The sequence below is a fragment of the Taurulus bubalis genome (assembly GCF_910589615.1).
Source record: "Taurulus bubalis genome assembly, chromosome: 9".
NCBI classification, from domain to species: domain Eukaryota; kingdom Metazoa; phylum Chordata; class Actinopteri; order Perciformes; family Cottidae; genus Taurulus; species Taurulus bubalis.
Genome location: NC_136597.1, coordinates 1,126,605 through 1,154,005, shown reverse-complemented (window position 1 = coordinate 1,154,005; position 27,401 = coordinate 1,126,605). Strand labels below are relative to the sequence as shown.

Here is a 27,401-nt window from a genome sequence, read left to right as displayed (position 1 = left end):
TGTTGATCTCAAGAGGCTGAATGAGGCGGTGAAAAGAGAACAGTATATCCTGCCTACTACTGATGAGATTACAGCAAAGCTGAGTGGGGCCACTGTCTTCTCTTCGCTTGATGCTGCCAGTGGGTTCTTCCAGATACCGTTGCATCCAGACAGCTGTAAGCTCACTACCTTCATTACGCCATTTGGCAGATTCAACTTCAAGCGGCTACCGTTCGGAATAACGAGCGCACCAGAAATATTCCAGAGGAAGATGATGGAGACCCTGCAGGGGCTAGAGGGTGTCGAGGTCTTCATGGACGACATTCTGGTCTATGGGGCCACTAAGGAGGAGCATGATGGTCGCCTGGAGGAGGTAATGCAGCGCATAGAGACAGCTGGTCTGAAGCTAAATCGTGAGAAGTGCTCCATCAGGCAGAGTCAGCTGCGGTTCCTCGGGCATCTCATTGACCGGTCCGGAATCCGGCCTGACCCAGACAAAGTGGAAGCTATTCGGCAGCTGTCACCACCAGCAGACGTGCAAGAGTTGAGAAGGATTCTGGGAATGGTGAATTATCTGGGAAAATACATCCCCAAACTCTCAACGGTAGGACAGCCGCTGTACGAGCTCCTGAAGGACAAGAATACATGGACATGGAGCCACGCACAACAAACAGCCTTTGAACACATCAAGGAGCTGTTGACAACTGCACCAGTACTCGTTTTCTATGACTTAAGCAAGTTCACGGCTGTGTCAGCGGACACAAGTAGTTATGGACTAGGGGGTGTACTCCTTCAGCTCCACGGGGAGCAGTGGAAACCTGTGGCATATTGCTCCAGACGCCTCACCGACGCAGAAACACGCTACGCTCAAATAGAAAAGGAAGCTCTGGCTGGTGTGTGGGCATGCGAGAAGTTCGACAGATACCTCAATGGACTAGAGCAGTTCAAGCTAATCACTGACCACAAGCCGCTTGTGCCTCTCATTAACAGTCCAGCCTGGACAATGTACCTATACGATGTCAGCGTCTCCTCATGAGGCTCATGAGATTCAATCCAGTGGCAGAGTATGCTCCAGGGAAAACTCTGGTCGTTGCGGACACCCTGTCACGCAGTCCACTGGCCAGCACGTGCACAGAGACAGACACACACAGTGAGGTGGCATGCTATGTTGCTAGTGTAGTAGAGGGGATCCCTGCGTCTACTAACAAGATGGATGAAATCAGAATGGCGACGACAGCCGACGCCGAACTGATGTCAGTTGTGAAGCTCATAAAGGAAGGATGGCCTGAACACTTAAGCAATGTGCCCATGGATGCGAGAGAGTACGTCCAAGTAAAATCAGAGCTGTCAGAACACAGTGGCCTTGTCCTCAGAGGAAACAGGATTGTCGTGCCAAAGCAAATGAGAGGTGAGATCCTTCAGAAAATTCACGAAGGACACCAGGGTCTAGTGAAATGTAGGGAGAGAGCGTGCTCATCTGTGTGGTGGCCGGGGCTCTCTACGGAGATAAGCAGGCTTGAGACGTCATGCCAGGTGTGCTGTGAACTGAAAAGAACACAACAGAAGGAACCTCTCATCTCCACACCGCTTCCGGAGCGACCCTGGAAGAGAATTGAAATGGACCTGTGTGAGCACAACCACCACAACTACCTGGTAATCTCAGATTATTACTCCAGGTTTCTAGAGATACTGCAGCTGCCCGCAACAACAAGTGCACAAGTTATCCAAAGACTGAAAACAGTTTTTGCCAGGTTTGGCATTCCAGATGAGGTGGTGAGCGATAACGGACCCCAGTTTTCAAGTGCGGAGTTCAAGGAGTGCGCGAGGCAGCTCGACTTCAAGCACTGCACATCCAGCCCTCACCATCCACAGGCCAATGGGCACGCAGAGAGAGCCGTACAGACGGCAAAGAAGATTCTCAAGCAAGAAGATCCTGTGATGGCTCTGATGAGCTCTAGGTCCACTCCCTGCTCCACCACAGGTTTCAGTCCAGCCGAGCTGTTGATGGGGAGAAAAATCAGAACCACACTCCCCACTCTGGAGAAAAATCTCCTACCCTCCTACACAGCAGGACAGCTGTGAAAGAGAGGGACGGGAGGGAAAAGGCTAAACAGGCTCACTACTTCAACCGCCGTCATGGAGCCAGGCCCTTACCTGCCCTGCAACCAGGAGACGTTGTATTCTCCAAGTTAGACCATGAAAAATCGTGGTCTTTGCCAGCGGTGATCTCAAGTGAGAGCACCACCCCGAGATCCTTCGTCATCAGGACGCAGCATGGAGCAGAGCGCCGTCACCTCCAACCAGTGCCTTTTCCCCAGCCCACCCCAGGAGATCAAAGGGACAGACATACACTCTGACGGAGCTACCATGTTAGAGACTGCTCCTGTCAACCAGAGTGTGGCAACACCCACAACCCCTTTACCCGGTCAGACTGTGACCAGATCTGGACGGGTCTGCAAGCAAGTCGACAGACTTGACCTCTAGATGAGTGCAGATCATTTGGCCTTTGGGAGAGGAGGGGAGGGGGGAAGAGAAAAGAAAAGTTGTACTGACATTGATGTGGTTAATGTTATTTGTTGGTAAATTGGAAAAGACCCGTGTTTGTTGAAATGTCTCAATTTTTTAGTTAATCTTGGTTTATGCTATGTGCTGTTTGAATAGCCATTTTAAGTTAAAGTGTTCCTTTGATGTTATTGACATAACACTGAAAAGAGGCGGAGATGTCATATACGGTAATCTAATGCGCTTGCGCATATACCGGAAGTTATAGGCGGAGCCCTGAGCCTGTGTGGTGTGAGAGCTAACGCTAGCCTGGCTAGCCAACACAGCACCGAAGGCTTCACAGCTAAAGCGGTGTCTAGAGACCAAACATCCAACGCTCGTGGGAAAGCCGGTGCGATTTTTCCCGATAAAGGACGATGTCCAGATGCAGAAAGGTCTGTCTGTCGCTGACTGGCAACTCCACATGTGCTGAAAGCCAGCTGTCAGATATGAAGAGCAACTTCTGGTTCTGAAACATGAAGACTGCTGAAGCATATCATTCACATCATAAGGCTATATTTTAATTTGTACTTTATTTAAATGTTATTTACAGTTTATTAAATTTGAAAATTATTATTTTGAATTGTGTGCACACTTACCTGCACACTAATTGTTGCCCAATAATTGTGAACACACAGATATTCTCCTAAGAAAGAAAAACCCTCACTTTTAAATGTTGAGGTTTGAGGTTTATTAACATTTTGGATTGACCGAGAGCACTATAGTTGTTCAATAATACAAATAATCCACACAAAAAATGCTATCCTAATAATTGTGCTATGTATTTATTTTAATACCACATATTATTTATCCAATTTAAAAAAAAATATTTTAATTTTTTTTTTTTTAGAATTATTAGTTATTGTTGTGTTAATACATCTGACTTGAGCCTTTAAATGAGTTATTGTATTAGCTTGATTTGTTCCATGACTTGTTGTCTGTGCAGGTTTACATACACATGATCAATAAAGGTCTTTGTGATGATCACATTGCATCATGTCATTTATTTGACAAGGTTTGTTCTTGTTAAACTGTCGGTAGATTTGATTTAGTTATTGAATACAAGTCAAACCAAGAGTGAGATCAATTAGTTAATAAACCAATACAGTGTTAATATTTGAATGGGCCCCGGGGCACTTTGTACTTGAAAAGTTGGGCCCCGAGGTCAAAAAGGTTAAGAACCACTGGTCTAACAGAAGCGTAGACCATCGTTCCAGGTCACTGTCAATGCACAGAATTATTTTACAATAATTGGCCTCATACACATTCTGTAACAATGAGGGATGTATTTGCCACGATATTTTACACCATCTTTTGGCCATTCAAATCCACTTTGGAGTTTTACACTTCTTGACATGTTACTGTTGACATCCATAGCAGGTACACCTTTTCAACACCAGGTCTGTCAATGGAGACTCAACCAACCCTCAACCTTCAACCAACCCTCAACCCCCAACCAACCCTCCACCAACCAACCACCAACCCTCCACCAACCAACCATCAACCCTCCACCAACCAACCCTCAATCTTCAACCAACCCTCAACCCCCAACCAACTCTCCACCAACCAACCTTCAACCAACCTTCAATCAACCCTCAACCCCCAACCAACCCTCCACCAACCAACCCTCAACCAACCCTCCACCAACCAACCCTCAACCTTCAACCAACCTTCAATCAACCCTCAATCTTCAACCAACCCTCCACCAACCAACCCTCAACCAACCCTCCACCAACCAACCCTCCACCAACCAACCCTCAACCAACCCTCCACCAACCAACCCTCAACCTTCAACCAACCTTCAATCAACCCTCAACCAACCCTCCACCAACCAACTCTCAACCTTCAACTAACCCTCAACCAACCCTCAACCTTCAACCAACCTTCAACCCTCAACCATCAACCAACCCTCCACCAACCAACCCTCAACCAACCCTCAACCTTCAATCAACCCACAACCAACCCTCCACCAACCAACCTTCAACCCTCAACCTTCAACCAACCATTGATTATACACGGCTGTGTAGGCATATTGTCCGTATCTGACCAGATGACTATACAGTTATTTCCATAAGTATGAGACATTGTAGAGTTACATACTTTTACAGATGTGTGTTTGAGATGAACAAAAACCTAAAGCTATATGGGATGGGGCATTAAAGATGGACACTTAATTAAAGGGTAATTTCTCCCCTTTATTGAAAAACAACAATGAAAAACATGCCACCACCTTTCACCAATACAATGCAATTACACTATGGAACAATGAGACTGCCATTTGTGTTGCATCTATTGCACTTGTTTATGAACTTATTACAACTATTTACAGATGAACTCAGCCACTGCTCTGTTTAACCCTTTCTCATCTTTTGAGCCTCTCATATTTCTGCTGGCTTTCAAACAGCTGGAAGGGAACTCTGTCTCTGTGTTGCTGCTGACTCTGCTGGTGTCTGTGTGACTGTCTGCATAAACAATGCTTCATTTACTTGCATAGTGAGTTTGATATGTTCACTTCATATTTTATCTCAATTCAGATATTTTTCCTTAACTTTCCACCCTCATGTCACCAGTTTGCATCAATTGTGTTTCATTTGGACACCTTTGTGTGCATTCTGACCTCAGGCCTTATATACAGTCTGTTAGTCTGTATATGGTGAGCTTGGGGGTTTTCATGTTCATAATCACATTACCTGTCGTTTGTTGAACTCTTTGAAAAGTGCGGGGTGTCTGTCTGAAAGGTGCTTTGCCGTGTTCTACATGTCTCATTTAGTCTGTGTGGCTTTAAAACAGGTTTTGCAGACGGGTCTCTGTGTTAGTAGGCTTTCAACGAGCCGAGGACGCTCGAGGGCATGTCTCCCATCGCTGTCTGTGAGCGCTGCTGCGTGTGAGCGCTGCTGCGTGTGAGCTCACACGCAGCAGCGCTCACACGCAGCAGCGCTCACACGCAGCAGCGCTCACATGCAGCAGCGCTCACACGCAGCAGCGCTCAGCGCTCACACGCAGCGCCGTCTCCCTGCACTCAACTCCATGAGTTCAGCTCCATGAGCGCCGTCTCCATGCATGCAGGCAGCATGACAGAGATCGGAGCAGTTTTAAGTGCGCTATTTTGAGAAAGTATCATATAGTTTTTAACATATGGGTACAGTATCGGTATACCGTGTAGCACTCAGCGTCTTTCAATCAGAGGATCGGCGGTTCGATCCCCTGCTCCGCTAGTCCATGTCATGTGTCATTGGTCAAGACACTTAACCTCAAGTTGCTCCTGTAGCTGGGCCTATGGTGTGTGAGTGTGTGCATGAATGTTAGTTAGTCCTGATGGGCAGGTGGAACCTTAGCCACGCCCATCAGTGTGTGAATGAGGGAATGATGTCAGTGTGAAAGCGCTTTGAGTGGAAGGTCTGCTGAGCCAGTAGAGCCACTGAGACGGATCACTGGGAAACAGTCAAAGGGGACTGGCCGCTGGAAAGTTAAGTGTGAATGCCCCGAACACATTGATGTTGATAAGAGGACATTACCCTCCCCCGATAGGCCGGCCTTTGTGTTGACACACAGAGGGACATTTCCACTGCTCGGCCACGTAGAGGTTCAAATCAAGCTTTACTTTCATTTGCATTACAGTTGCTTACTTATTATTATTTTCGCATGCGTCTGCTCATATTATTCTGTGTGTCTATGAAGATTGCATATGTACGCATCATTTGTGAGGTGGCGACACATCGTCATGTCATGAGTACAATTTAACCAGATTTAGCTCAACATGTTTAAGTTATCAGTGACATTTGAGAAACACGATTCCTGGTAATACACATCCAAACTAACCGTTAAATATAATAATGTAACGTTCTATAGGCCTAAACCAAAAAGGAATTTGAAACTTTATAGAATGACTTTGAAAACTCAAAATTACTTGATTCAGGACTTCTGTTTGCTTACCGAAGATCAATCAATCCATTTATTTGGGTACAGCTGAAATGCACCCCACGTGATTCCACTTGAGCGTCGATAAAGATTCCCCTGGTTGTACGTCACTGTCCGGGATCCAGCCTATACACCATAGCTCATTCTAAAGAATGGCTTGCTTTTGCCTTAATAATAACACTAATTATTTTAAGTAAACACATAGGTGCATGCATATTTCTACTTGTTGCATTTAGTGTTGCTTGAAATGTGCCCAATGCGTTTTGACTGAAGTTGTCTCCTAAAAATAAGTCACTTTCCTACGATGGTGTGATTCTGCTCTCGGGACAGACCATGTCTTATATTCCGTAAAAATATCAATCCCACGAGCAATCTTGACAATCAAGAGTAACATAAGGGGTTCGGCATAGGAGCATGAATATAGCTCCATAGGAGGGAAGGTAAAAGAATCTCAGAAGGTGATAGAAAAGAAGCCGGATGAAGGAATGGGAAGGAGGAGGCGGTTCCAGGCGGTCCTCTCAGAGAGAACAGATGAAGCCTAAAAGTGTCTCCAGGACCATCCAATGTGACTCCTGTCCATCAAAAGTAAAGGAGGAACTGGTGTGACGTCGTTACAAAGCCACAAAGTCCACGGGAGGAAGTTGAAGCGATTGGATATGTCACCAACATGTCTGTTGCTGTTTGTTTCCTCATCATTGGTGTGTGGGGGATCAGCTGAAAGGGTTAGAGATGTGAGGGGAAGTGTTGTGGATGGGTGTGGAACACATAGACGTCCTTTCACTATCATTAATGCTCACACCCAATTCAGGGCAGCAAAATGAAAGATAGCCAGGGAGGAGTTTATGGTTTTATGGGTTGTGGACTGTATATTTGAATGATCATAGACCGGTGGCTTTTGATATCACAACAGGGGCCATCCCATGGAGGGATTTGACCTCAGCATCTTGTGGATTGGCAAGTGCAGTGGATTGAATTCCAAATACTTTTGAGATGTGGGAAGCATTTATTTACTGAAGAGCTGTAATATTTTGCCTACAGTAAACGTGGAGAGAGGCATCAATAGATCAGTGAAGGGGTAACATGCTGCCCATTTTGATCTTCAATGGGCCAGACCAGTAAAATCACAGCATAATAACGACAATATTATATATGTTTATATCATTGGTGAAGGTTTTTGGATGATAAACCCTATTTTAAGGTCTTTCTACAATAAACTAGAAACATAAAGACCAAAAATGCAGACATCCGTGCACTGTTTACCTGCTTGCTCTCCTCTGCAGATTCCTTCCTTTGTGATGCGTTTGTGACGCCACATTCATGATGGGATCATTTTTAACGACTTGCAACACAATGCCTCCTGGTGCAAAACACAGTGAAATGTCCCAAAACGTTATCCTCCATTTGCAGCTTTACTTTCTCCCTGAATTTCGTCACAACGCCTGTTCTTCTCCCGATCATTGACGGTGCACCGTCTGTAGCCCACTGACAGCAAGGTCCAGTCCACTCCGACCCGGTCCAGCACTTCAACGAGAGCGCTAACAATGTAATTGTCTGTAGTGTCTGTCATGATATCAATTCAAAGAACTCCTCTGGGACGCCAACATCTCATCAACACCACGAATGAATACGGCCAGGTGAGCAATATCTCTAGTAATGTCAGACACCCAATCAATTCTAGAATGGAATTTTAGAATTCTAGAGTGGCTGAATGGTTAGCATGCTGCCTGTCTTACAATCTGAGGATAGGTGGTTTGAGCCCCAGCTTGGACTGTTTTTTTTCTTTCTTTTTTTTTCTGCAATTTTAACAATTACCCCGCCGACCGGACTGGACCCCCTGAACTTCCCTACCTCCTACCTCCTGTCTCCCAGCTCCTACCTCCTGCCTCCTGTCTCCTACCTCCTGCCTCCTGTCTCCTACCTCCTGCCTCCTGTCTCCTGTCTCCTACCTCCTGCCTCCTGCCTCCTGTCTCCTACCTCCTGCCTCCTGTCTCCTACCTCCTGCCTCCTGTCTCCTACCTCCTGCCTCCTGCCTCCTGTCTCCCGCCTCCTACCTCCTGCCTCCTGCCTCCTGTCTCCTACCTCCTGTCTCCTGTCACCTACCTCCTGCCATGGCCCTGCTGATGCCCCTCCTCTCTACCGCCTTCTGCTTCATGTGTATACTACTCATTATATGAATAATCTCTGTCATATTCATGTAATGTGCTGTAACTCTGTTACGTTGTTCATTCTGGTCACATGACATCTATTGCTTCTGTCTATCCTGGAGAGGGATCCTCCTCTGTTGCTCTCCTGAAGGTTCTTCCTGTTTTCCCTGTGAAAGGGTTTTTACTATCTTTATTTGGGGAGTTTTTCCTGATCCGATGTGAGGTCCCGGGACAGGATGTTATGTGTACAGATTGTAAAGCCCTCCAAGGATAATTTGTAGTTTGTGATTTTAGGCTATATAAAATGAACTTAACTGAATGAATCCTGCATGGTTGGAGTCCCTCGGACACCTCAGCCATCAGGGTGTGAACGGGTGAATGATGACATGTAGCGTTAAAGAGCTTTGAGACTAGAAAAGATCTATACAAGTTACCATTTGGTACGAAGACTTTCCATCCCAGCAGAATTATTACAAAGACAACAAGGGAGACTTTCTCAAGCCTCAGTGCCGTTGAGATTTCACCACAATGGTTGCTCACCAGCCGTCACCTTATCCCTTTCAAAGAAGACGTGTTACTGGGCGAGCCTTAGAAGCTTCTGCTGGAAATTCTCTTGGCACAAGAACCCAGGGAGATTAAAATAGAAAACACAACAAAAGAAAAGCTATTTTTGGATCTCATAGATAAGATTCACAATCCTGTGGTCAAACAAGTTGTATTAGCTCATTGGAAGTGACAGTGTGTGACAGTGCGTCTCCAGAGTTAAAACTGCATTGTATGTCTTAATGTTCTGAACTAAAAACAAACAAACAGATACATAGACAAAGTGTTTCATTTCATGTCTTACTCTTACTATTGAAATATATATAAATTAAGTTTAATTTAGATTGTTTAATCATGAATATTACATCTCCATTGCTCTGAAACAAACACATATATACATGTATTCATATAGCTGTTAGTTCTGCTTGACATTATGAATGAATAGATAAGAGTGTTGTGAGAGTTTTAAATAATTAATTGAATAAATATATGTGTTCTAAAACAAATATATGCAAGTAAATACATTCAGTTTAATGTGCATTTGTCCTCAAATATCTTGAATTAAATGGCTAAATAGATTGATTAGTTAATAATTAAATTAATTAATAAATAAACATCAATAATAATAATATTAGCCTTACTCAAACCAATGTATTGAACAATATACGATACACACCTGTATGAATCTATAAAATCCATCACACACATGCACATACACATGGAACCTTGTGCTTCAATCTTTCTAAGGACACTCATTAACAATGCATACCTTAGTCCTCAAACCCTAAACTAACACTAACATTAAACTATCACTAACAATTCAATTCAATTCAGTTTATTTTATATAGCCCAACATCACAAATAAAAGTTTGCCTCGGAGGGCTTTACAATCTGTACACATGACATCCCTGTCCCGGGACCTCACATCGGATCAGGAAAAACTCCCCCAAAAAGATAGTAAAAACCCTTTCACAGGGAAAAAAAGGGGAAGAAACCTGAGGGAGAGCAACAGAGGAGGATCCCTCTCCCCGGATGGACAGAAGCAATAGATGTCATGTGGCCAGAATGAATAACGTAACGGAGTTACAGCACATTCAATGAATGTGACAGAAATTATTCATATAATGAGTAGTAGGCATGGTCCATGATCCAGATAGCCACGACCCATTAAGCAGAAGGAGGTAGAGAGGAGGGGCATCCCAGGGGCAGTGGGAGGGGAAAGCAGGGCCATGGCAGCTGGCAGGCCTGGTTCCAGGCCGGTTCCATCAGCAGGGCCATGGCAGTAGGCAGGACCGGCTCCAGGCCAGTTGCATCAGCAGGGTCATGGTTGCATCAGCAGGGCCAGAAAGTAGAGTTAGTAATATGCATTGAAGAGACAATCATTTATCCAGAAGGAGAGAAAGAAGAGGTGAAGAGGAGAGGAGGAGAGGAGGAGAGAAAAGAGGAAGAGAAGGAGAGGAGGAGCTCAGTGTATCCTAAGATGTCCCCGAGCAGTCTAGGCCTATAGCAGCATATCTAGGGGCTGGACCAGGGCAAACCTGAGCAGGGAAGAACAGTGAGACTGTTTTCACCTCTGGGTGTGAGTGTAGGCTGAGTGGTCACACTGTGGAAATGATCCTGGAAAACCTGATCCTGGATCAGGTTTTCCACTCATTCAAACACCTGTAGATTAATGCCAATGCGTGCTAATGACACTGAATGTGGCGGTGGAATGGAGTAGCATTTCAAAGATGTGTGTTACTTTCAGAAGTGGTACACTGCCAAATGTATTCAGTATTGTCAGCTGAAACGACACAGTTGTTTATAGAAACACATGCCGGCTTTGGTTTTCCATAAAGGGAGGAAATGGTGTCTCCTGGTAGTTGGACCTCTTTGTAGTGTGAAGTCAGGTGGATCTGTGCCTAGAAGGGCCATACCTACAATTATCATAATTATGTAAGCACACAGGCTTTACCGAGGGCTATAAAACCAGAATGTCCATCAGGTACAGTTTATACATTCACAGAATGACCAAAGTAAATGACAATTATTAACATGTTTAGACACTTGAATAGAACAAAGTCAAAATGTCCGTAAAACAGGCCTATGCAATGCTCACAGTAAATGGACTCTACCTTTCTAGTCTTCCCACCACTCAAAGCTCTTTAACACCACATGTCATCGTTCACCCATTCACACGCTGATGACAGGGGCCACCATGAAGGTGCCTAACCATTCATACCCATTCATGAGAATCAGTTAAGTGTCCATGGGTACATCATCATGTCATTGGCTTTACAATAATTCAGATGGTGAACGTCTCTAGTAAAGTTGTAGTAGTGTAACAAGTACAATACAAACGTTTTGAGCTCAGTCTCTCCAGTTCTATTGAAAAACACAAAGTCAGACATGTTTTAAGACACTGCACTTGGAACAATGAATGGGACACGCTGCAATGTGCAACGCATGTTAATTGTTGCATAAAGCTGACGCAACTAGGAATGTGAGCAGCAATGTGATTCATGATTGCCCTAAGTGACGACACATGACGTCTCATGTGTTCTTTCATCACATTCGCTCCCTGACTTGAAATATCCCAATGACTATACTCGGGCTGCCCCACCCCCGTAATCATGCCTGGACAGGTGTGGAGATACCTGTGGTCTGCGGCTGTGTTATTGGTGATACTTGATAATCATCAACTTTCAACAGTTGATGATTTGTCAGCCGTCAGTTGATGATTTGAAGCTCTTGTTCTTTGTTTGAGATTTCACCATTTGTGGATTTCAAGTTGATGTTTTGGAATGCCAAGTTTTTTAAATGGTATTTCTATAGTAACATGCATCAGCAGAAATGAAGAGTCTGACATTTTGCAGCCATCTGATGGGGTCTTAGATTGTGCTTTTTCTTAGTTGATCTTAATCTTGGCTTGAGGCCTTTAGATTAAAATTTGTCCTCAGTTGTTGGAATCTTCCTCTGGCTTTCATCACATCGGCAGTGCATTTTTACTGATTTCAGATATTGGTTGGACACTAGGGCTGAACGATTAATTGCATTTGCGATAATATCGTGATTTGATGAAACAAGATTTTCTAACCGCAACGTGCGCGATTACAACGTCATCACGTGACGAGAGCGAAAGAGCGGAGAACTCGGCTGCATCAACTTTTCATGCGGCCCGTTAACCTGTTGCGCAATGGCCCCTGGCTCCACGGGACAGTCAGAAACTGACACAGCTGAGACTTTAGTCTGGAAGAGGAACAGCACGTCGGTGGTGTGGAACCACCGACGTGCTGTTCTGGTTTCAAACAAGAAGATGCTGCGCAGCGTCCGGTGACGTGCAGAGCATCCTGCTGCTACTTCACGGGGTAACACTGCAAACTTGTTCCAGCACTTAACAAAACACCACAAATCAGCGTATGACAGTTGTGTGGCCAAGATGCAGAGCACCAGTGCGCCAGACAAGCCAAATACCTCAAGACAGGGATCACTGACCGAAATGTTTGAAAGCGTCACTCCATATGGACGTAATTCACAACGACACGGGGAAATCACTCGGGCAATAACCGAGTTCATAGCCAAAGATGTGATGCCTCTCAGCCCGGTGACCAAGCCTGGGTCCAAGGCATTGATCAAAACGCTTATGAACGGTACAGGATACCCCCGTACACATTTCAGTCAGACTGCCATACCGGAGCTGTACAGAAAGTGCAAAGAGAAAGTCGCCACGGAGCTTAAAACGGTGGACTTTATTTCTACCACTACTGATCTGTGGTCAAGCCGCACAGCTGAGCCTCACCACAGTCTGACAGTCCATTTTATTGACGGAGGTTTCAACCTCGGAGCTGGGATCTCAACGAGGAGAAACACGTCTGCATCACGACAGACAAGGCGTCAGACATGGCGCTGGCTGCACGGTGCAGTGAAGGGGCGAGGCGCCAGTGTTCTGGGCACGGATTACATCTTGCCATTGGTGAATTATCGTGTGTAAAAATATATAAATTATGTTGAGTTGTGGAAAGTGGATGGGATTAAATAAATTCATATTTCCTCCCACTCCTCTTTTTATTTAATTCTAACAAATAGGCCCAGCCAATGGGAAAGAACATTTTACACTAAATGTATCAAATATTGTGTTGGTCATATTTAAATCATTCATTATGTTTTGTTGGGGAAAAGAGAGGATAAAATAAAAAAAATGAAAATCGTATATTAAATCGCAATTGCAATATTGGAGGAAAACAATCGCAATTAGATTATTTTCCCAAATCGTTCAGCCCTATTGGACACCGCTAAATAATGTAACGCGGGGATATCATGATATCGCAAATAAACAGCCATAAAACTGCTTTCCAGAACTTGAGCATCATCACATATGCTTTGGTGTCAAAGTAATCTAGTGATGGTTCTTTCTACATCCACGGGTGCATTGCAAACGGGAACTGCTAATAGCTAATGTAATATACTTTCATAGTTGAATAAAGAATAATAATCGGAGTGAAAAACGTTGGGCTTCTGGGGGGGCACAAGTTTCCATTTTAAACACATATCTTTTGCTACGTTTACGGGCTCTGAACCACAATGAGCACCTGTAGGGGAAGCTGCTTGACACCGACGTGACTCACATTTTAGATTTTAGTCTTTTTCAGTGACCCAATATAACCTCAAATTCCAAGATAAGAGGAGTTCCTTTTGAAAGACTTTCCTTTGCCAAAAGGAGTTCCCTTTGGAAGATTTTCCACTTTTTCCATTTTTTTAAAGCATCAGGGAGCTGCAACAGAGGTGCTAAAGAGCCGCATGCGGCTCCGGAGCCGCGGGTTGCCGACCCCTGCTCCAGGTCGACTCGGAAAAGGCCCGGTGGCTGTGGCTTTGACCCCTCGCCCAGACCTTGTTGGCCCCTCACCCAGACCTTGTTGGCCCCTCACCCAGACCTTGTTGGCCCCTCACCCAAATGTTTCTTCTGGTACCTGTTCAGATCAAAATAAAGAAAACAGATTTATATACTGTATGTAGGGCTGCAACTAGCGATTATTTTAGTAATCGATTAATCGGTTGATTATTTTTTCCGATGAATCAGATAAAAAAAACAATTTCCAACCCTTTATTAAAAAACATGTGACAGTGCAAAACATGTTCAGAAAGCACAAACAGGTTGCTCCTTGAACATCCCTGAGCTGTTAATTAAAAAAATAAAAACATACACATGTATGCTTTACATCTGCCAAATGTGAGCCTTTTTACTGTAACTGATCTCCTTGGAGCAGAGGCTGCTTTTACATTCTCTGCTTTATCAATATGTATGAAACACTGCTTTATCAATATGTATGAAACACTGCTTTATCAATATGTATGAAACACTGCTTTATCAATATGTATGAAACACTGCTTTATCAATATGTATGAAACACTGGACAGAGGAAGCTGTACTGCTCCTCTCACGTCTCTTTTGACCTCCACCTGCAGGCCCAGCTCCACCTCATCTCAGCTGCATCAAGCTGCGCTGCATATAGAGCGTCTTCTTCCTTAAACTATTTCATTCACATCATCTGATCAATATCTGGGCCTCTTATGACCACGACATCACGTTGTTGGCTAAGCCCAACTATGTGATTTGCTTCATTCTACTTTGTGTAAAAAAATAAAAACCTTTATCCAGATCCTCCGGTTTAACGTTAACGAGTGACTGGTGACCTGAACCAGACCGGGGGGTTGCGCCATGTTTCATTATGTTACGCAAGTCTGAACTGTAACGGAACATAACGTAACTTTAACGACAATACACAACACAAACACGTTAGCTAACGTGATAGCAAGCTGACTAGCTTCCATTAAAAACAAGTTTGAGGGAACTGAAGACGTTGTAGATGTCTTAACGCTGATTGGCCAAGACTCGACACATCAAAGATCTTCTGTTTTTGTGAAGATCACGACCTCAGCTTTTCTCCGTGTCTCACTCCAATCTCAGAAACGCTGGCGGCCAGTTGCTCTGCTCTTTTTTCCTTCTCCACGACTTATTGACTGCCGTAATAATCGCGCAACACGACGAATCGATAATGAAATTCGTTGCCAACTCTGATATTGATAATCGATTTTATCGATTCATTGTTGCAGTCCTAACTGTATGTTTCCATTTTTCAACGCATATCTTTTGCTACGTTTACACTGAGAGTCCTCGCTAAAGGACTTTTAGAGCACCGCAAACGGAGGATGGATCCGTCTTTACTAGCGGACGCTTCAGTGTCTCATGAACTGCCACACAACCTGCAGCAGGAGTGGAGTTTGGAGACGTGATCCACTTCCTGAAAGTATATTTAATTTGCTTAGTTTGCTGCGGCAGTTGAGAAATCGCTCTTCTGCAGCTTGATGCTCTTCATCAGATGCTGTGTGCTTGTTCTGGAAGAGTCTTTCAACATTAAATGTTTCGTTGTTTGATAATTTCTCGCCACATATCAGCAGACAGGTCAGCCAGCATCGATGGCAGTGAAAGCAAATGAATGCATCCACGAATTAAGCTCTACTTTTCTCCGTGAGATTTATTTGCATTTATCCATTGATAGTTTAGCGAGGGCGGTGCTCTGAACCACAATGAGCACCTGTTGGGGAAGCTGCTTGGCAGCGATGGGATGTGACTCACATTTTAGTTTTTTCCAGTGACCCAATATAACCTCAAACTCCAAGATAAGAGGAGTTCCCTTTTGAAAGACTTTCCTTTGTAAAAAGGAGTTCCCTTTGAGAGATTTTCCACTTTCATTTTTTAAAGCCTCAGGGAGCTGCAACAGAGTTGCTAAAGAGTCGCCCAGACCTTGTTGGCCCCTCGCTCAGACCTTCCCCTTGGTCGTGGTCTCAGTGTTGGCTGGTCCGCTCTGTGGGGAGGAACGGGACTGGACCGGCCTCAGTGTGTCAGGGGTTTGCATCAATGTCTGCAACCCACCTGACCTGTCTTGACACACAGACCCATGCTTTGTGGGTGTGACGTTTTTTGCTGGACTCATCACCATGTATACCTATACAACCAATGTATTCATGTTTGAATCGTTAACAAGAGCATAAAGTCGACTGAGGGGTTACCTACGGAGGATTTGAGTACTTGACTCTCAGGTGGCCGCCCTAGTTCTTAACCTCGTGTGTAAGTGACTCCTATTGTTTAATCAGGGCTCCTACAAAGAGGGGTGGTGGAACTTTGGGTATGAACATTTCTACCAGACAAAAACTGGTAAGATGGCAAGAAAACAATGGTACTCTATTGAGTGACTGGCCAAAAGGTTGGGCCGTGGGCAGGAATGTGTCGTTATTTCCTCTTCTGAGTTTTCCATAGCTGGCAGGGAAATGGAAGCAGCCGGTGAATCAAAGTGTCGTGGAGGTGCCCAATGTGGATGCACTGGGCATTTAAGTTAAGAGACGTCTAGTACTACGCCATTTATTTCCATTTCAAAATGTGCCGATTTATGTGTTGTGGAACAAGGAGCTTGGAAGTACACCTTGGTTTTGATAAAATAAAAAAAAAACTTCCTGCTGTGTTCTCACTTGTGTGTCTGTCTCTTCCAGGCGAACTGTGAGTGGGAGTGTTAGTGGTAGCAGTTATACTGGTTCTAGCTCCAGGTCCTCGTCCAACTCCCTCTCGCGCTCACGGTCACGCTCTGGATCCAGAAAATCCAGGTACCCGTCACAAACACCCTCATTGCCATTAAAACTGCAGTTTGCCAACAATTTTCTTTTTGAAGAGAAGTTGTTGATCATATTTTGCATTTACTTATGTAAATCACCTTGTTTGTGGACAAGCAGATGGATGCAGGCGGGATTCATAATAGTTTATTGCGACTACAATTGGCTGCTTTTTGGTTTTGGTACTGTCAGAATTGCAGTTTAACTATCTTTTGCATTCATCTTTAGTTACTGCATAAGTCTGCAAGTAAATATCATAAATATATAAAGGGGTTTTTAATGTTCTTGTGCAGTGCCCATTCAAAACCTGTTCAGAACCAGTTGAATGATTGGCCTCTGGTGTTGCTGCTTGAAGCTTTTTTTAAGAACCGCTCCTACAAAAAACTTGAAACGACCCTTCCTTGGGCCCTGAGCAATACTCCTGCCATGGCACCACCCCAAGGCTGCATGCATGGCTTTACTTAGCAACGGTATTAGTGTTGTACGTTAGTGTAAAGTCATTTCTGGGGAAATAGTCTCACTCGCAGGGAAAAACACACCCTGGTTGCGGCTTATTCACGTTCGATTTTGCTTCCAGCTGGCTGTCCACTCGTGTTTACTCCGGGGAAGTGAAGACGAGTCCGTTGTCTTATGTTAGCATGTCCAGCATCCCGCAGCAGAAGTGATGCAGAGCCCTGACGCCTTTCACTGCTTATTTTAGCCCTTCTGGTTCGATGCTAAAACTGCATTTCATTGTGATCACTTGTACTCTGTGCAATGACAATAAAGTTGAAAGACGAGAGAGGAAAAGCCCGCTCTACTGAACAGAGCGGTGTTTGCTTGTTTATTCAAAGTTTATTCATTTTGAATGTGTCACATGTCCAAATGCACCAAATTCGATAAAGCACTCCCTTGGGTCTCCAGCAACACACTCGTCCAATGTGTAGATGGGATGATGATCCGTTGAGATGTGTGAAGGAGATGCAGGCAGACGGGGATTCCTTTCTTCATAGGTCAATATTTAGCGGTTATTGTGATCTCACAGCCTAAAACATATTCATTCTGTGTTCTCCTCTCTTGCTTTCATGTGCCGTCTTTGTTGGGAAACCCTGCAGGAAATCCAGGTAAAATAGTGATTATTCAGGGTGTCGGCATGTGTGGTGTGTGTGTGCAGGCATGTGGCGTGGTGTACACACATAGTGGAGACGGGGCTCGCTCGGCTCGCGGTTGACCTCTCTTGTCTCTCTTTCCGCAGGTCGCTAAGCGTGAGCAGCGTGTCGTCGGTGTCCTCGGCGTCGTCCAGTGGCAGCTCGGTGCGGAGCGCCGACTCGGACGACATGTACGCCGACCTGGCCAGCCCGGTGTCCTCCGCCAGCTCCCGCTCGCCCACGCCCAACCAGCCGCGCAAGGAGCGAGGGGCTCCGCGGGACCGGCCCCCACATGGCAGAGACAAGATCAGGGGTTAGTGTGGCCAACAACGTCCTCAGGCCGCCGGCCACGACTAGGCGGTCTGCCTTACAACAGCTTTGCATACATGAGAACAATTCTCAAATAAACAGATTTTCAAATAATGGCCACGTTTGAAATGACAGCCACCACAAACGAACAAAGGCTGGGATGAAACATTGAGGGGGTGGGATTATCTTGAGGTTAATACAGTATAATGTATATTTAGCTGTACTCGTAGCACGGACTTCATCAGTAGGACAACAGTGTAATTTCAGAGTCAGCGCTCTGTTTCTATTTATTTTTTAAAATCCTAATAATTGTGATCATTGTTGAGCTACATTCAATTTAAATCCCTTCTTGTCGATGTGTCAAAGTAAAGGCGTGCCAGAAAAGTTGTGATTACGCCCATGGACGGACTGGAAGGCTTTTAGTATAAAACACCTGTGCAAGAAGTTTGAGATTCTTTGACATTTGATTAAAGAAAATCAAAACGGTGTCTGTTAAGTACAGTAGATGTGTACAGAACGAATAAGATAACAGATGATTAAGAAGTTACAGCTACCTAAAATAACAGTGATATAGTAGAATAATAATAAAAGCAGTAATGGTATATGGCCAATACTAATATCAATGTTATAACTCATAAGAGTTCTCAAAGAGGAAAGGTAGGTCATCCTTGATCTTACAGGAAGCCAGTGGAGATTGGCTAACACAGGAGTAATGTGATCTCTCTTCCGCGTCCTTGTTAGTACACAAGCTGCAGCATTCTGGATCAACTGGAGAGATCCAAGGGATTTACCATCGCAGCCTGATAATAAGGAGTTACAGTAATCCAGTCTAGAAGTAACAAATGCGTGGATCAACGTTCTGCATCGCTTTGAGACAGGAAGTGTCTGATTGTTTAAATGTTCCGTAGGGGGAAAGGCAGTCCTTGAGATGTGTTTCACGTGGGAGTTACAGGACAGGTCCTGATCAAAGATAACTCTGAGATTCCTTACGGTGGTGGTGGATGCCAGAGTAATGACATCCAGAGAAACTATATCATCAGATACTGGATTCCTGAGGTGTTCTGGGCCGAGTAAAATAACTTCAGTTCAACACCAGGAAGTTGAAGGTCATCCAGGTTTTTATGTCTTAATGACAAGACGGAGCATTTTTACGCTTATTCTTCCACATTAAAGTTTTGTTTTGCATTAGCTTTAGTAATATCAAAAGTACCACAGCTATGTGTTTAAGACATAGATATGTCCATGTTCATACATTTATATAGTTATTGCAAACAAAAACAGAATCTTGAGATTTTACATTTTTCTCCAAATTGGAATTCTATAATTGATGATGAGCATTGTTCATCAGTTCTCCTGTTTTTTCTGTCTGGATCACAGAGAGACCATCAAAGAAAGATGAACCTTTCAGAGAGGACCGCAGGAAGATGGACCCATCTGGTCCCCCGCCCAGAGGAGGCCACCCCATGCCCCGATCTGGACCCGGTAGCAGGGGCGGCCACCCGGCTCATCCGTCGCCGGGCCTCATGGGCCCCCCAGGGAGCTACGGAGGTTCTGGTTCCCACAAAGACATTAAACTGACCCTCCTCAATAAGGTCACTATTGTTATTACCCTCAAATATATAACATGACAGTTATTTCCAGGCCTGGAAAAGTCCTTGAAAAAAAATGAAATCCCCAAAGTTTAGTAAAAGTCATGTAAATGTGTTATATTCATGTGTTACGCTGAGTTTGAAATAATGAATATACTTTTAAAAGAAAGACTCAAAATATAAGCAGACATACATCCAGGCATCTATATAAATGTTTATTCTTTTAATCAAACTATTGTCTCATTCATTTGTGTCATTTAAGGTTTACTGTATGCTTTGTATTCTCATTGTTAGTTTAAATACTACATTTACTCACTTTTTACTGTTTACACCCAGACTTCACTAAATGTTTGTCATGACATTTGGTTTAAAGTCATGAATCCACTGGTCAGGATGTATGAACCCTGCTTTTTAATTAGTGAACTTTATTTGGTAGTCAGTTTTCCCATCACTAAAATGTTTCCCGCTATTTTACAGACAGATTTTCTCTACTAACTAACTAACCAGATGTGGAATAAGTCAGTTGGACTCTGACTTGCTTATTGGATAGAAGTCCTTTCCATCTTTATTGTCATTGCGTGACTCTGTCCTTTGTCCTTTCACTGCCCAGCAGCAGGCGGATAAGGGCAACAGGAAGCGTTACCTGCCTGCAGACAAAGACCGGCCCGGCTCCCCGCTCAGCAAGAGAATGGCCATGTCTCCAGACAGAGGTGAGGAGCAGCAACCACACCGACTCGCTCACATCTTCTGCTGTTGCACACACCACCACACCTGCAACCACACCGGCAGCCTCTCTGCCGCAGACGCCAATAAAGTCTGGATATCCGAGTCAGCCGGAACACTAAAATGTGTCCACAACGTCCTCCTCACTCGAGCGTAGATAGATTGCAGTACAAGCAAAGAGAACAAGGAAGTTCTACTTTACAGCTACATCTAGGTTCTGCCCCCTGGCTACCCAGAGGCGGAGCCTGGGAATCCAAGCTAAAACCGCCTCCAAGTATGTCACTGTCATGTCAAACGACATCGCTGGAAGAAGAACACCATTTCTTCTGGGTCAATATAGCACTGAGCAGTTTATTGGTTCAGCAACGTTGAGTGGATGATCTCCATAAAAGGCGACTCATATATCCCTTGATAGTGTAATGTTAGTTTACCGGTAGGGCCACGACTATGGATTATTTCAAGATCAATTCATCTGCAGATTAACATTATTTTGTCTATAAAATGTTAGAAAATAGTTTGAAGGGGGGGGTTGAAATAATGAAATGGCTCGTCTAAAGATATTTAATATACTACATCCAAAACCAAGAACACCAGTAAATATTTTGCATTTTTAATCAATGTTGTAGATTTAATTTTCAGTCGGTCAAATAATGAACCATTTGTTATAGCTATACGTGCCAGTACACCACTTCCTAATGTGCATTATGTGTAGGTGCTCATGAGTTGTTTCACAGGGAGCTGCAGAAACCCTCCCAACACGTGGTCTCCATGAGTTCACTACTTCTCATTCCGTTTGAAAGTAATGGGTAGTTGTGAAGAGAAAGGCCTACTCTTCCATTACATAGCCCACACCCTAATTCACCTCGCTCAATGTGGAAGTTGAGAAGTTTCATGAAAGGAAGTTGGAAGACATTTTTACAGCTTTTAAGGTAGCTATTTAGTCTCCAGAACAACAGTACTGGGTTTTTTAATGAACCCATTCAGTATGAACATACTTTACTATAACTGGGTTCTTACGGTCAAGGAAAACCTGTAAAAGTCATGTAAATGTGTTATATTCATGTGTTCATGACGTTCATTTACGCTGAGTTTGAAATAATTAATATGCTTTTAAAAGAAAGACTCAAAATATAAGCAGGCATGCATACAGGCATCTATATAAATGTTTATTCTTTTAATCAAACTAGTGTCTCATTCATTTGTGTCATTTAAGGTTTACTGTATGCTTTGTATTCTCATTGTTAGTTTAAATACTACATTTACTCACTTTTTACTGTTTACACCCAGACTTCACTAAATGTTTGTCATGACATTTGGTTTAAAGTCATGAATGTGTCTGAACCCAGTTATAATATAACTATGAACCTGTTCTTCAGCCCGGGAGAAGAGGATTCCTGGCCGGCCCATGTTCCCCCCTCGAATGGATCGGCCCCGAGGACCCGGCCCCCGACCCATGCCCCCCCAGGGAGACAGGTGGGTGACCCCTTCATGTTGTTGCTGTCTGCTCTTCTTTTATACATCAACTACAGAAGTGTGGAAATTCTAAAGTCATCTTTGTAACTCATGGTCCTCGTCGGCTGTGTGTTCACACGGTGTTTACCCACGACCTCACATGTGTGAGGAACATGCCACAGAAGAGGAAACTCCATCTCATAATAATCATCATTATAATACTATTAACTGGCTTTTTAGGGCTACACTCACTTTCATTTAGGTGTTACTGAAATATTTGACCACTGCTTTTGGCAGAGCAATGGAATATTTCTTAACACATGATATAGATGTTGTAAACGAGAATGGATGAAGGAAACAACTTTACAAATATTATTTCAAACATGCATGAAATCTCTATGAAACTGTTTTTTATGCAATAACTGATGAACAATAAAAACAACACTACAGCAGAATAACAGAATTCTTAAAAGTTCATGCTTCAATTGAACCAGAAGACAAAGGTTGCAGCGCTATGTTCACCTCAGCCAAGAACGGAGAAAGGCAGGCTGTTAGTACGTTGGTACATAGAGGGCGTTAGGAAGAAACATAGAGGGACTTAGGACCCAGGGGAATGTAGGTGGAAAAAAATCCAGAAGGGTCTGTCTCTTCCTGTTTATTTTCTTTCTAATGGAGCAACAGAGTTTCTTCTTGTTGTGAAGTGGGTGAGCTTTACCCAGCATGCAGTTTGGCAGTGTAATTTTATGAATGTACAATTATTAGTGTTACAAATTGTTTGTGTCACAAACTGTTGTCGTGATGTTTTACCTTTTTAAAGAGCCTTTTTAATTGTTGTTATAACATGACTAAAGTTTTAACCATGACTAAAGTTATAACATGACTGAAGTTATAACATGACTAAAGTTAGACCATGACTAAAGTTAGAACATAAATATAAAGTTAGAACATAAATATAAAGTTATAACATGACTAAAGTAACAACATGACTAAAGTAACAACATGACTAAAGTTATAACATGACTAAAGTTACAACATGACTAAAGTTATAACTTGACTAAAGTTACAACATGACTAAAGTTACAACATGACTAAAGTTACAACATGACTAAAGTTACAACATGACTAAAGTTACAACATGACTAAAGTTATAACTTGACTAAAGTTACAACATGACTAAAGTTACAACATGACTAAAGTTACAACATGACTAAAGTTACAACATGACTAAAGTTATAACATGACTAAAGTTATAACTTGACTAAAGTTAGAACATAAATATGAAGTTAGAACATGAATATAAAGTTAGAAGATAAATATAGAGGTATAGCATAAATATAAAGTTATACCATGACTAAAGTTATACCATGACTAAAGTTAGAACATAAATATAAAGTTATAACATGACTAAAGTTAGAACATAAATATAAAGTTATAACATGACTAAAGTTATAACATGAATATAAAGTTATAACATGACTATAAAGTTATAACATGACTAAAGTTATAACATGACTAACGTTTTAACCATGACTAAAGTTAGAACATAAATATAAAGTTATAACATGACTAAAGTTATAACATGACTAAAGTTATAACATGACTAAAGTTTTAACCATGACTAAAGTTATAACATGACTAAAGTTTTAACCATGACTAAAGTTATAACATGACTAAAGTCATAACATGACTAAAGTTATAACATGACTAAAGTTACAACCATGACTAAAGTTTTAACATGACTAAAGTTATAACATGACTAAAGTTATAACATGACTAAAGTTTTAACATGACTAAAGTTTTAACATTACTAAAGTTATAACATGACTAAAGTTATAACATTACTAAAGTTTTAACATTACTAAAGTTATAACATGACTAAAGTTATAACATGACTAAAGTTATAACATTACTAAAGTTATAACATGACTAAAGTCATAACATGACTAAAGTTATAACATGACTAAAGTTACAACCATGACTAAAGTTTTAACATTACTAAAGTCATAACATGACTAAAGTTATAACATGACTAAAGTTATAACATGACTAAAGTCATAACATGACTAAAGTTATAACATTACTAAAGTTATAACATGACTAAAGTTATAACATGACTAAAGTCATAACATGACTAAAGTTATAACATTACTAAAGTTATAACATGACTAAAGTTATAACATGACTAAAGTCATAACATGACTAAAGTTATAACATTACTAAAGTTATAACATGACTAAAGTTATAACATGACTAAAGTTATAAACATGACTAAAGTTATAACATGACTAAAGTCATAACATGACTAAAGTTATAACATGACTAAAGTTATAACATTACTAAAGTTATAACATGACTAAAGTCATAACATGACTAAAGTTATAACATGACTAAAGTTACAACCATGACTAAAGTTTTAACATGACTAAAGTTATAACATTACTAAAGTCATAACATGACTAAAGTTAGAACATAAATATAAAGTTACAACATGACTAAAGTTATAACATGAATATAAAGTTATAACATGACTATAAAGTTATAACATGACTAAAGTTATAACATGACTAACGTTTTAACCATGACTAAAGTTATAACATGACTAAAGTTATAACATGACTAACGTTTTAACCATGACTAAAGTTATAACATGACTATAGTTATAACATAAATATAAAGTTATAACATGACTATAGTTATAACATAAATATAAAGTTACAACATGACTAAAGTTACAACATGACTAAAGTTAGAACATATAAAGTAAATATAAATATAAAGTTAGAAGATAAATATAGAGTTAGAAGATAAATATAGAGGTATAACATAAATATAAAGTTAGAAGATAAACATAAAGTTAGAAGATAAATATAGAGGTATAACATAAATATAGAGGTATAACATAAATATAGAGGTATAACATAAATATAAAGTTAGAAGATAAATATAGAGGTATAACATAAATATAGAGGTATAACATAAATATAAAGTTAGAAGATAAACATAAAGTTAGAAGATAAATATAGAGGTATAACATAAATATAGAGGTATAACATAAATATAAAGTTAGAAGATAAATATAGAGGTATAACATAAATATAGAGGTATAACATAAATATAAAGTTAGAAGATAAATATAGAGTTAGAAGATAAATATAGAGGTATAACATAAATATAAAGTTAGAAGATAAATATAGAGGTATAACATAAATATAAAGTTAGAACATAAATATAGAGTTAGAATATAAATATAGAGGTATAACATAAATATAAAGTTAGAAGATAAATATAGAGTTAGAAGATAAATATAGAGGTATAACATAAATATAAAGTTAGAAGATAAATATAGAGGTATAACATGACATAAGTAGCTCAGACCGCTGCGCCTTCAGCAGTGAACAGTGAATGTTTCTGTCTGCTGAAGAGCCACATCAGTCGTTCCTTCTTACTGTCTCCGCTCTCTGCTTGTATGAACTGACAGAAGTAAGAATGTGACCCTAACTCCTCCTGCTCTTCCTTAGGAAACGTGCTCTGTCTCCGCCCACCAAGCCATCTGGAAAAGGCCCGGCGCCGCCGCCGAACAAGCCTCCTCCCCCGGGCTCCGCTGCGGCCGCCGGCTCCGGCTCCAACTCCAACAAACCCAGCAACACACTGTCCCGCCGCGAGGAGCTGCTGAAGCAGCTGAAGGCCGTGGAGGACGCCATCGCCCGGAAACGGGCGAAGATCCCCGCCAAATAAACGGAAGCGTTCGCCCGCAGTCTGCCGCCGCGTGGCGGCGAGGGCTGGGAGGGATTGAGCGTTTCCCCTGCCTTCAATGGACGTGTAAAAATGTTGTGTGGTTCGTGTATAAAGGCTGTGAGTGAACAGGAAGTAGTTTGACCGACTTGAGCTCCCATTAAAAGTCTGAGGGTCTCGGCTGCCGTTCGCCTCGTCAGCAGAACCGGAGGAAGCCTTCGGGTGGCGGTGAGGAGCGCCTCTCGGCCGTGGAGCTGCTGGGTCGTCTACAGGACACTCGTCACTCGCTGCTCACTGTCAAAAGGAAGCATCTTCCTCATCTGGTGTGATGAAGAACAGATTTATATACATTGAATCTTCTACTTCTGTCCGTCTTTCTCTGCCCCTTCATGGTCTTGTTCTCATGCTTTCTTTGGCGTGGAGGAGTGGAGCTTCTCTGCGTGGACTCTCTCCTCCAGCCTCGTCTTCAGCCTGTCAGCCACCATGTTTAACCAATGACTTGTCTGTGTTTTAGGGCAGTGTTCACTGTCACACCGTGTACAATATTAGCAAGTCATCAAACTCTTTCAAGCGTATGATTATAGACGGCAGTGATGAATATCGATTTTTCTTTTTTTTTCTTTTAAAAAAACAACAACAACCTAGAGCTTTGTTTTCTTCTAAGCTCTTACGTGATAAACCAATGTTTTATTTGTGTAACATTTTTAGTTGGGAGTGTGAGAAGTGGAACGGGGACATTTAGAGACGACATGTCTTGCTTTTGTGACAAAAGCCTTCTAAATAAACTATTTTGATAAAGAGAGTCGGGCGCCTGGTTTTTCTCCGCTGTTGAGCAACACAGAAGGAGTGGCGGCTGTAATGGACCAAACATAGTTCAGCATAATGAATGGAAAATGTAAACAAAAGAGGATCTCTATTAGAGAAGTGATCTATGACATTGGTTGACATAGTCCTTTGTTGTTCTTTGTTGGGTTGGTTCAGCTCCACCCTTCTCTCTTGCATCATGTTGTGAATCCTCTGTTCTCATTTCACTAGCAGGCTTTTTTCATAGTTTCTATTCGGGCCTCGACCACACAACGTTCGGATTTTCATGAATTTAGTTTTAGACATGAATGAGGAGGAACTGGTCATTTTGACCCTTGACCTGCAAACGTAAATACATAGCCTCAACAGTTTCATGCTAATTTGCTAATGTTAGCGTCTGAACAAATTGAATATCATACCTGATATCAAATCTATTGAAGAATGATGGATGCTTCACCCGCAGGCTGGGAGTCGACCACTTTGGAGAGAAGTGTTTTTAGTAATGCTTTTAAGTGCTCATTTCTTTCTGTTCGCTAAGATTTAGTGTTTCAATTTGAGCAAATTCTCCATTCTTCATACTGTACAGCTCGCCTGACACGAGGGCCGATAACATCCACGCGTACGCGCCATTGGCCTGAGCTGCATGTCTTTGCACTGGGAGGAGAACCCATGCTGAGGCTGAACATGGCCCTCCTGCTGTGAGGCCAGATGCCACTCTGCACATTCTTTAGTCCTCTCCTGACTGAAGGTTCAACCACAGGGCCGAGCAACATACAGTAATCATTGTATTAATAATGCTGCGACGACCCGATCGTTTAGTAAAGATGGGCTTCTGGAGCCTTAATGAATGTGTGATTCGCTCCATTTGAAAGACGTCCCAAACTTTTTGGATCCTTATG

General features: G+C 42.3%; 1 protein-coding gene across 1 annotated transcript; it reads left to right on the top strand.

The window, feature by feature from the left end:
• Positions 1-2,253: 2,253 nt before the first annotated feature.
• Positions 2,254-26,490, top strand: LOC306741722 (zinc finger CCCH domain-containing protein 18-like; the record flags this gene model as incomplete). The annotated part of the gene is made up of 8 exons (XM_079224037.1): positions 2,254-2,430; positions 16,257-16,317; positions 16,650-16,656; positions 17,920-18,206; positions 19,580-19,794; positions 20,405-20,501; positions 21,891-21,987; positions 25,485-26,490. 8 exons carry the CDS (start codon positions 2,254-2,256, stop codon positions 25,699-25,701), a joined length of 1,158 nt encoding a protein of 385 aa, XP_079080163.1. The 3' UTR covers positions 25,702-26,490.
• Positions 26,491-27,401: the final 911 nt, after the last annotated feature.